The sequence below is a fragment of the Apostichopus japonicus genome, chromosome 4 (assembly GCF_037975245.1).
Source record: "Apostichopus japonicus isolate 1M-3 chromosome 4, ASM3797524v1, whole genome shotgun sequence".
In the NCBI taxonomy this organism is placed as follows: domain Eukaryota; kingdom Metazoa; phylum Echinodermata; class Holothuroidea; order Aspidochirotida; family Stichopodidae; genus Apostichopus; species Apostichopus japonicus.
In genome coordinates this window covers 25,735,636-25,748,000 of record NC_092564.1, presented here as the reverse complement: position 1 = coordinate 25,748,000, position 12,365 = coordinate 25,735,636, and the positions used below count along the sequence as shown (strand labels likewise).

General features: G+C 35.1%; 1 protein-coding gene across 4 annotated transcripts in view; it reads left to right on the top strand.

Moving 5' to 3' along the window:
- The window catches only part of LOC139966941 (endothelin-converting enzyme 1-like), a 40,598-nt gene that overhangs the window by 7,584 nt on the left and 20,649 nt on the right, over window positions 1-12,365 (top strand). For 3 of the 4 annotated variants that reach the window (XM_071970437.1, XM_071970436.1, XM_071970438.1), the window contains one exon: window positions 3,728-3,861. In XM_071970437.1, coding sequence (XP_071826538.1) covers window positions 3,728-3,861 — 134 coding nt within the window. Of the gene's footprint in view, window positions 1-1,743; window positions 1,847-3,727; window positions 3,862-12,365 lie in introns of those variants that run through there. The other variant, XM_071970439.1, reaches the window with a different exon arrangement.

The window sequence follows — 12,365 nt, the reverse complement described above, 5'->3', positions numbered from 1 at the left end:
TGCATTTTGTAGCGACAAGAAGAAAACTTCACTTGCAAGCAACGGAAAGTTAACTTTTTCAGAGTGCAGCACATAGTTTGGGGCGAGTCTTCAATGCCTTTAAATGTTGTTGGAGAATATGGATCAATTCTGTAAGCTGTTTGTAGTGCTCTAGATACACAACTTCAAGGCAAGTTGCGGTAATTACATTCCAAACTAAACTAATTACCTGTGTCAAGTTTATCCTCAGAGAGAAGTTTATACACCTGGAACTGAAAACTAAAAAAAAAACGATTCTGTTCTGTTCAAGGATCGACTTTAATGCCGTTCAGTTATTTATTGTTAACGTTCTTTGAGAAAAAAATTAATTTCTCTTAAAATTGAAGCTTATTTTTTGGCTCGCATCAAGTTATAGAATGATAAGAAAGACTTTACCCAGTGATTAACATTCTTCACACCCCGGGCACCGAAAATGAGGTCACTAAATTGTAATCTGTTCCAAGCTTTGAGCACTTTTTGTTATCCCAGAATCTATTGTGTAACTTCCATTATGACTGAGCTATCTTTTAATAACAAATGATTTGATAAGATGGATAATAATAATCCATAGAGAGGTGATAATTGCATTTTATTGGTATATTGCATTGATTATTATCTTATCATGAATTCTCCTTGGGGGGGGCCATTTGCAAATTTCTGATCAGATTGTAACTTAAAGGAGTACTGTACGGTGTCAGAGATTTTGAGATGCTTTCCTTTCCGTTTCAGATTCATAGTTATCACTGCACGTATAATCATAGCTCTGAATGCAATTAAAGTCTGCAAAACTTTTGCAGACTTTTGGGTGTTTTTTTATACAAAGAAGGGCTGACATGGATAATTCAATTATTTAAATTGATGATTGATGTGAACATTAATGAATGGATTCATAGTAAAAGAGAAGAGGAAAGAAATAAGAGTGAACACAAATGTGAGGGTGAACGCAAATGCGAGTGTCAACGCAAAAGCGAGAGTCAACGCAATGTGAGAGTGAACGCAAATGAGAGAGTGAACGCAAATGTGAGAGTGAAGGTAAATGTGAGAGTGAATGCAAATGTGAGACAATGCAAATATGAAAGTGAACACAAATGTGAGAGTGAACTGAATTTCTGTAGGATTTTGTATCATTTGGGTGAAATTTTAAGATACTACTTAAAATTCCATACAGTAATGTTCCAAATCAATGTGGTCAGGGTTAATTTTCAAGAAATCGAAAAGTAAATCCCATAGTTTTGAATTTTTTGGAGTTGTCATGTGATTAATTGTTAAATTATGGAAAGTTTTTGGGTGACAAAAACAATTGTCGAAAGTGAATGAAATTGAGTGTCTTGTTTGTTTTAGGATTTTAGTGTTTTCTCTGTAGTCACTGTTTTATTGTTTTGTGTGTACAGAGACCACCATGTGTCCTGTATTATCAAGGTGTCTTGTAGTGTCATTGTATTTTGGTGTGAAATAAATCAAATCAATAACAAAATTAGCTAATTAACTCTCGACTAATTCGTAACTTCATCAACGTCGTTCAGTTGATGCAAACATCAAGGAAAAGACCTCTTTTTTTCTCTTTTTTTACCAATTGTAACTTTTAATATTCCAAGTAATTCAATGTCAGTACCCCATTTCGGTAAATTGTTGGATGTACAAACTTGAGGAGTTGCTTTAACAAAATGTCAATAACAGTTTGGAACTTTGAATCTGGTACTACGACACCCCAATGACTATAAACCCTTTCAGCACTAGTCAATGTACTGTCTTCACAGGAATCTTCAGCTTGTGATAGTTATCGCTATTAAACCGTAGATTCGACTCAAATCTTCTCTCTCTTACTGTGGTAATGTTTTATATTACTTTGTACTTAAGATAAATCATAAATTTCTGCTGTTTTTTTTGGAGACTTCTGTGTGATTAATTATATAAGATCAAACTTTTCTTTAATGTTTAAATTAATTTTCATAATCCCTTGGGTGTTTTAACATCATGAAAACTGGAAATATCTGTGAGGACCATTTTGAGCTGACTTTGAAAATATAACAGATCCTATTTTGCTTTTGGATGCTAAACTTGACTGACAATACAGTTTATTTAGCTAGTAATGTTTTAATTCACTTGTTCAGTAGTCGTCTTGTGGTGCAAGGTGTTGGGAGAAGTTGGAAGAGGTTGGTGTTTTTATCATCAGTTGCAATCATATTTCCAGTAATACGAAGAAGGTTTGGTAAAATTGTCCACGAAATGACAGGCACACAAGCTACTGTGGCCGAGTGTATAAAGTCGGTGGCATTTGAAGCATTGAAGCTTAGCAATAGGGAAGTTCCGGGTTCGATACCCGGCCAGGTCATAGTAAGGTGGGTTTTTTCATCCAAGAGCAATCTACGATCTGAAATGGCTTTCTATTAAAATTGAAAAGATTCCAAATAGCAATGTTGAATTGGAAGCCACCTGACATGTAAGTTGTAATCCATAAGCCCTTGTGGGCTTCTCCCACATTTGTGGTTGCTTACGTAAGTGTCGTAAAAATAATTGCTGATTATTATTATTGTACTTGTTTTCAGGTTAATTAGTTGAAAATTGTGTGCAGTTAATCTGATAATAATTTTGCAAGTAACTATATATATATAGCCATTGGTTTTTGACACCACTGTATACATATATTTATATATATACATATAATTTGTGCTATGATGCAGTTCAGATGACTTTTCTCTCATATCATACTCTATATAGTCTGTCGTAAATAACGATGTGGTCACAACTAAAATAGTTTCATTAGTTTTATAATACTTTTATAAATTGGAAAAATGAATAAATCGTAAATCAAAAAGTGAAGTTATATAGAGATCATCGTTTATTCCTGTCTGTGGTCTTAGACTGTCTTCAGTGTAATTTATAAGTATATCTAAATATGTCTCACACAGTATGGGAGAAGCACAACAAAAGATGAATTTAAATAATGACAAAAAGTTGGGTAAAACGTACCAGGAAGTTCACCTGTTTATCTCTTTTCTTCCCGCTTATTATTTTTGTATGCACCTGTTTCAAAAGTGTTTTTCTCTCGTAGTATTTGTGGAAACATCTCTTGCAGTAAAATGTACTTAATATGTCATTGTAAGGTGAATAGGGATTGCACTGTTACTTCAGTCTCTCAAAACTTACCGGTTTTGGATCGACACTGAATTGGTTCCGCTCTGAAAGCTGAATTTAACAGCGTGCAGAAAAATTCAGATTCTCGAAAAATGCTGGGAACTGATTGTTGAGAAAGATCATCATACATAGTAGCAATTATGATGATAATCTGAAAATGTAACTGCAGTGCAGCATTAACTAGTGGTTAAGCTGGTGGAGTTGTGGAGTGGCGGAGTGGTGGAGTGGTATGGAGTGGAGTGGAGTGGTGGAGTGTCGGAATAAGGAGGCCTTGACGTAGACTCCTTAAGTGAGTTGATTGTGTGCCATGCTACAATGTTACGCATTTAAAGCCTGTAGACTAGGTATACTGGTTGGCAATTGTGTAATAGTAGCTAGTAGAGACAAGTAAAGATTAGTGCAGTAGTAGTAAATGCACTAAACCAACCATGCTCTGATAATTGTCTAGAAATTTTCATGACGGTACAAGCAATAATTTGTCAAATGTTTATCAGTAGAAAACTGGGAATTTTCTCGCTGCAAGTGTCTGACGTTATAACAATTTTGTTTTCTTTCTTCTCTGTTTCAATTAAAGGACCTTCCAAACAGACGATTCCTTTTCACCTTGGGAAATCTCAGTTATGTATAATGGCTCTCACCATTACCTCTATCATATCGCTGATAAGTGTATCACTGGCCTTGGCTTTCTGCTCACATGACTCTCTAGCTGTAAGTATAAATTACTCTGTCGCCCTCTATGTTCCTTCTCTATCTTAAAGTCTCAATACGTGTTTGCCGATGAATTTCGGAAAACAAACTTCTGAAGCCGATTCAATGTTTCTTATTCTCTAAATACACTCCGACCAGGTGGGTTTACTGGAGAAAAGCTGTCGCAATTGAAAGAAAGAAATTGATTTTCTGTTGCCCTTATGGCGCGAACGAATTACCGTAAAATCACTGCGACCGCTCATATCATCATGCTCATCTTAACAAATATGTAACCTATATATGTACTCGTATCGTCCACTTTTTTTTACCCAATTCCATGGAGGAAACGTCTGAAAATATCTGTTTATTCATCCCAATGGAAGGAAATGACACAATTTCGCAAGCTACATCGGTAAGACCGAAAGAATCAAAGATACTATTCAAGAGACCTAACACAGGCTAACCACGAAAGTGAAAGTAAGATATGCGTATGGAACGCGAAAAGGGCAAACTTATTTCGTTGCTAAGTTTAACGTAAGTTTAGACAATGACGTAAGTTTAGACAACGGAATTTTAGACATCAACATGAGTTTGAGCAACAGCATGGTAAAACAGCAGCAACAACTTGAGTTTAGACAACAACATACTTAGTTTAGACAACGAAATAAGTTTGCCATTTTCGCGTTCCATATATGCGTAACGGTCGTAAAAAAAACAGAGAGATTTGCGCATGATATGTTTGCGGGGCTTGAAAATTTTGATTGAAATTTGTAGATTCTACGGACTCGTTAAAAAATCTGGTGAATTTTATTCAGCTCAAAATGTTTAACGACAGATAAATCAATAAAAATAATAAATATTCACATGAAATTGCATAAAACGGTGTCATTTTTACTGAGCTTTTAGGGCAGTAAGCTTGAAAGGTTGAAGTTTAAATTTGACAAACACACATTGAGACTTTAAATGCTCAACGACCTCCAAAGGAGCTCAGGTACTTTGTATGTAAGTGGCTGGCCGCATTTTGTATCTGAAATGATAAAACACTTTTTATGTACACCCTTTCCACCCTACAGCTAATAATAATAATAATCAATGAATAATCAATAATAATCAGTATTCAAAACAATACAAATTTACCAAGATATAATTAAGTTTAATTTCATAAGTGCAGAATTTAGTTATTTTTTTTTCAAATATAAAATTTTACATGAGGTAAGTACTATTTCTACAGTAGGTGAGATAAAGCTCTGAGGATTCTAGACATGATAGCCTTTAATAGTAGCACAATTTTAGACAATAAACTGCAGTTAATTGTTAAAAAACAATTGTGCCATTGTCTACCCTTTCTTCATTTGAATAGTAATGGGTACCATTCTCCACAGAGTGATAGGGAACTGCCATCAATTAGCAGCGTACAATATAAAATATGTCAAAACGTGTAAATATTCTTTTATCTAGATACTGGGATGAGATGTTCTTCAAGAAAATGCCAATTTTGAATTTATATATTATTATCTTATCAGAAGAATCCCTGCTGCAACAGGAATGGAAATGATTTAAAAAAATCATAGCTCTCTTAAATTCTTCTATATCAAGTGTCCCCCTCCCTTTTACCCTACCCTCTACCCATTCCCAACCTCCTTTCCCTGCCCCCTTTTTCATCCAACTGTTTGCATTTATTGGCAAGGGAAAACAAGTAAAAAAACATATTTAACTACAAAAAATATCTCTGCGTTGTTTCTCTACTGTTTACAGAAAGTTTTGTTTACATGATAAGCAGTATCATTCCATTGTATGAACTTTTGACATTTGCAGAGTTTTTTCCCTCAGTTTTAGATTTATGTGAATACCAACCTTAAAGCAGCTGTTAGAATTCTCAAAATAGCAATGTCTCCCACTGTGCAAGAACAAGACAGCACAATTGGTACCTTAAGGGTTTGTTGCATAGTTTTAGGAAGGACTTATCATTAGTATCGCCGATATTCAACACCTCAGGACATTTCTAGTAAAATTTCATTTGAAAGAATTGTCATTGTCATTAAGCTGACCTGCCGACCTGCCTTTCATGATAGAAACAGATAGATTACAATGTTAAACATCTGAAAGATAGAGCGAATAGGGGGAAAGTTAGGTAAAATTGGGCAGAATCCAACTAATACAAGACAATGGCATAAAAAGCAACGTATAAAAACAATGTTTGGAAATTTTATCCCAGAAAAATTGATGTAGTTTGCACTTTTCAGGTCTGCATTAAGTGATAAGGTTCATTGCTATTCAACTTATGTTGGCAAGAAATGTAATATATAATATATATATATATATATATATATGACTGAAGTCGAAACGGTTTAGAAAGTTCTGGTAAAATCTTGGTCAGTCATGTAAGCAAAGGCACACTGCCCTACTGTCCATGTAAATCCATGTTCATCAGTTGTGTAAGCACAGGCACACTGCCCTACTGTCCATTAAAACCCATGTTCATCAGTCGTGTAAGCACAGGCACACTGCCCTACTGTCCATGAAAATCCATGTTGATCAGTCGTGTAATCACAGGCACACTGCCCTACTGTCCATGTAAATCCATGTTGATCAGTCGTGTACGCACAGGCACACTGCCCTACTGTCCATGAAAATCCATGTTGATCAGTCGTGTAATCACAGGCACACTGCCCTACTCTCCATGAAAATCCATGTTAAGATGGTGGAGTTTGATTCAGGTCTCATTCAGTCAGGCATTGTATAGATAGTTTTTTTTTCCATTCTTTCCTAGGATTTAGACTGAGAGACTAATTTCTGTTAGCGTGTGTCACTTACTATGCTCCTTTAATGCCAAGACAGGTACACAAAGTCATTATGGTGCCGTTATGTTCAACAGGTCATTTTAACTAAATGCTATAAAGTGGATAGTTTGTTCAAAGGGAAGCATTTTGTTTTGATAATCTTTCGATCTGCAGAGGTGTGAAATTGCTCATTGGTTGGTATAAGCTTCCAAGAGACAGGATTATTTACGACTGCTTACAAAACATTTGACCTGACAACATAACTATTATACATAATATATGATAGCAATGACTACTATACATAACTATGATACATAATATATGATAGCAATGACTACTATACATAACTATTATACATAATATATGATAGCATGACTGCTATACATAACTATTATACATAATATATGATAGCATGACTGCTATACATAACTATTATACATAATATATGATAGCATGACTACTATACATAACTATTATTCATAATATATGATAGCATGACTACTATACATAACTATTATACATAATATATGATAGCATGACCTTGGTGCTTATCAAAGTACCTTCACACAACAGTACCAATCCTAGGTTTGTGTAAGTTAAAAAAAAAGGTCCTGATGAGGTCTATCTGTTTCAAAAGATCCCTGGTTTGTGAGAAGTTGTCAAATATTTCTCAATATTTAGACAAAAAATAAAAGCCTGTAGACAAACTTTTTAATGTATCTTCTGAGGAAAGTATGTGTGTAGGCCAAGGGGGTAGGAAGCTTCCAAAAAGTGGGGGGCACGTGTCCCCAGTGCCCCCAGCTTTTAACCCCCTGGTGTATGCCAATGCCAGTTCACCCTTGCGAAGAATGTCATGCTTGGAATCGAAACTATCAAGCCCGAGCTGCCTGTATCTTTTCAGAGGGTAAACATGCCTGTTCTCTCTGTTGAGAAATATGATTAAGTTCTTCAGTTGTCTGTCTCCACACAAAGCACAACACTTTTGTGTCTTGAGCTATTTATTAATTTATTATTGAATTATTTATATAGATATTAGCATGACAAGTGCTAGACTATCATGTTATAGTGAGAGTAATAAGCCTAAACCAGCGTTGTATTCTACTTACATCTTGTGAATGTACTGCTCACTTCACTTACCTGTCCCCTCATAACAAATGCACACTTGCTGTGCTTAAGTTACAGTATACACTCTGGGTGACAGGCCCATTCCAGTCTACCAGTCCCCAGTCTCATTCTACATCCCAAAGGTTCTGGATTGCATAATGAGAATAAAAAACAAAATTCTAAACATTCCTACCATTAATTAAATCATCTGGGCCTTTTTGAAGGATTGATACATATCATCTTATTTACCAGAAGCATGGAGATTGGATTGCATTGAGTACCACTTTTATGCTACAATTTTAGCAGCTTACATTGACTATAATATTATTTAAAGTGACAAAAATGCTATATTACTATCTGTGTTCACAGGGTCCTCAATACTGTGAGGCATGTGGGAGGGGGTGGGGGTGTGTGTGGGGGGGGGGTTGATGGCCCATCCCCTTGCCAATAATAATTTTAGACATGATGTAAATGTGGGGGTATGGTGCTGACAGGGGTGGATGTGTTAAACACTGGAAATTGTGCTGACTCATTCCCATCTGCCACCCACCTGTCTCTGTGTTGGCTTGCCTGCTACAACAGCTGTGGACCTGATATAATGTATGCATAGTTCGATGAAGTTGATTAAGTGTATGATAAAAGCACCCAGAGAATAATCATATGGCTGATCATCTCCTCATAATAAACAATATATGTATAATTATTTTAATCACTTGTTGAGATAATCAGCAAGCAGGAATAATTTATTCATTATTCTTATATATATTTTTATGCATTAATAAATTTACAGGGTATTTGGGCATTCAATATGTGCCATGAAGTTCCAAGAAAGAAAAAAAAAGATTGCCCTATTAAAAGGGAAGAAAGTTCAATAATCATTTGTTGAAATTATTGATAGTGAAAGCTAGTTTACATATTTATCATGTATCCTAATGAATTGTTTAACATATTTTAGTTGAAGTGCATTCATGATATGTACTAGGTAATAGGTGTGGCTATTCCATATGTCATATATGTTAGTGTAGATGTAGCAACAGGATTAGGTATGGCAAAGGAATTGTTTTTGGAGGTTATGGAAACAACAACTTGCAATTCTCTTGCAAAAAATATATATTGGGATTCCTTTTGCTAATTCGACTACAGACATTTTAAATTGCATTGTACTTGTATTAACAAGTTGTGGAAAGAAATTAACAAGGTTTTTAAAAAAAAAATTATTTATGAAAATCTATTATATATATGTTAATTTTGGTAAATTAAATGAATATTTATGGGACAGAAATAACAGACCATCTCATTCAATCTATTTGTAATATGACTGTAATCATTTTTGAGAAATAATTCCTTATAAAGGGCATTGATTCCTTGGCTGTATGCGTTAATTATTAATAATTGAAATGTTTTCATCTAATTTACCATAAACTACTGTAAACCAATTTTGAAGGCCTGTGGTAACATGTGATAGGTCTGGTTATATATCTGACATTTGCTTGAATTTGTCCACAGAATTATTTTTCTACAGTTGGTAATCTGAATAACATTGGCAAACATGACATATGATTTAACTCTTGAGCAAACAGAAATTATTGTGTATAATGGCAACTCTCTACAAAATTCTGATTCTTGACTTTTAAAGTTTCTAATTCACAACTGTCCTTACATCATTTTCCTTTGATTTTGAACTTTCATCATAAATTCTAGTTTAAAGGTTTGCAAGACCATTATTGAAAGCATGAATATACAATATAATATCCAGGTATAATATACACATATGGCTCTTTAACAAATCAAACTTCCATTTTTTTTAATAAAAAAAATTCCACCTGTCTACATTGCCTAAAATAAATTATTCCGGCTAGAAATAGAGTCGGAAAATTTGCCCTGTTCATCAAAATGTTTACTTCCGACAAATAAACATTTCAAATGTAAAGGACAGGTGCAAACAGCTGTGAATACATAAAATAAGTAAGAATATCTAAAGAGGGGGGAGAAAGCCATCATAAATCAGGAATAAACCAAACTGGGGGTCCTCCACTCTTGCCCTTACTATTCCTTTCTCTCTACTGAAAATCCAGATTTGATTGCTGCTGGTTATAAATCAATTTCCGTAGTGCCTTCACCTCTCTCAAGTGTTTGTTTGTCTTGAAGTTTGTGGAAGTTTGGCGGAAGTGGTATTTACGTGACCGTTGGCGCAGACAAAAATGCATGGACGAGGGCTAGCAATTTCATTGAATGAAAAATATAGATCTGGGAAAATGCTCTCTCTGAATATGTTTCTGTTTTCTCAAATTCCCATTTCGACCAAGTTTATTGTTAAATATCGTTGCCATTGTAATTGCTAACCAACAACCGTTATCCATCATCCTCGCAAAGGTTGTTGAACTTCATAGACAAGTGTAATCAGGAGGGATGTAAAGTATGTTGGGAGTCAAAAGAAGAAGAAAAAAAAAAAAACTCTAGAATTATAAAAAATGTAATGACTTGAGAGAAAAGTTCCAAAACAGTATAGGGCAACAGCTATCATGCTGATCATTTACTTTAAAGGCATTTATGGCTCACTTTGAGTGTCCAAAGTCTTCATCCATCGTGGTCACCCCTCCACATATACGTCATTGGGGGTGGAGAAGGGAGGAGGGAGGCCGAAGTATCGCCATGTGTTGGCTTGAAAAACTCTAGAAATGAATATAGAATAAAAATGGCTAACTATCCAAGTCTAGGTTGTCACAGGTCTCAACAAGATAAAGTACTTCTAAGCCAACCATAAAATATAGTTGACCTCTTCCCCTTTCTTCCAATCCTCCCCACACCCATACCAACCAACTCTCTTAAATAGGAATCATAAATGCAGAATTTAATCCTATCAGTGCATAGCTTACAATACACAATATCCTACTCAAACAAACACTATATCTGTCAAGAGGGAGAAATTACAAGATGCAAACTGCATTCATCACTTTACGCACCAGCTGATATGACCATCTGCTATAAGGCAACATCGAATAGAAAAATAAACTTCACTGGAATCAGCTTCTAGCTTCAACTGTTTGATAGTAAAAAAAAAGAAAAGGGAAATGTTAAAAAAAAAACTGATTTAAACGAGTAGAAAACTATCAATGACCTAGAATAGTCATCCATACTTCGGTACAAATGGTAGATTCAGAATGGGTCAAGGGGGTACAGTGCTAACAATGCTACCAGTTATTAGGCTAGGTAGATGAGGGGTTACATCAGTAGAGTCAAGACAGGTAAGTATTATCGCTTGTGAATACCTAAATCAGGGAGTTTGGATTTTTGGTAACTTGCCATCTCTAGGGCAGGCCAGTAACCTATGCAATCAAGCTGGTGTGTATGTCTATATGTGAGGCCCTAGCTTGTAAACACGTTATCTCATGGTGGTGGGTAACATCTGCAGTTCTCATATTTGGCATTTAAGGTTATCAGAGGTCAAACCCTAAACACCTTGTAATCACATATATATATGTAAACTTCACCAGATACCCATATTTGACATTTGGCTCCCCTATAATAAGTACAAGACTCCTAATGTTTTTTGGTAGAGTTCAAAGGTGATTTAAGGTCAGCAGTTGTCAAAAAGTGAGAATCATGTATCTCTCAAAGATCAAGATTTAGTCAAGGTTTATATATGCATGGTACATCACTCTTATGATGGGCAAAATGTCTACATATTGTTCTGCAGGTCAAACGTCATATTAAATCAACAGAGATGAAAAACCTGAAAACACAGTAAACATGATATATTAAAAAGGGATTATTGACATAAGTCATATTTTACACCAAGGTTGTAAGGTTTCACAGTGTCAAATATTTGTGGAACCTTTGGGAAATTCATCTTCATCATGTGTGCTACACCTAATGTTGATCGGTGTTGGCAACATCTATCACTTGGTAGCTTGGGGGAAAAATGCATAGAAGGTCATTCAAAGTTTCCTCAAAATGTCTCAAATTTTCTTCTGACTTAGGGACATGACATCCTCAGATAATGATAAGATAATGATCTGGCTTGGTTTCAGGTCTCCAGCGTGTGAAAGGACACAGTGTTACTGTATATTAAATAACATGCATATGAAATCTAGACTTATTTGTACTTGTAAACATCTACTTTTAGTAGTATTTCAAACCATACTTTCAGTAGTATTTCCCTCTCACCATACCATATCACTGTACATAGCAGCTATAAGATGTCATAGCTAATTTCAGCTAACCAAGAGGTCAAAGATCATCTGCAAATTACCATTAAAAGGTAATTTCCTTCTGACCATTAAAATGCAGGCAGTAAGCTGAAGTCAGTTCATCAATTACACCACTTGACTTTGAACAACAGGTCAAACATCTGATCATCAATAGATGTATTGACAGAAATTATCACAATATTTTCTTACTGGTAGAAATGGGATGTCCATTCTGGTGGCAGACTTCATATGTTAAACCAATACTGAAAAAAAATTGCTATGATCTCTAGGGAGTAAACTGGTTCCTTTAGACCAATTGAGTCTATAATGATCTTTTTGACAGTTTTGTGTTTATAATCCTTCATCTTAGGATGATTTAGTAGAATTTTGGAAGGGTTAGTTCCCAAGTTGCAGTTCCCTGATATAACATTCTGCAATAGGTATATAGAAT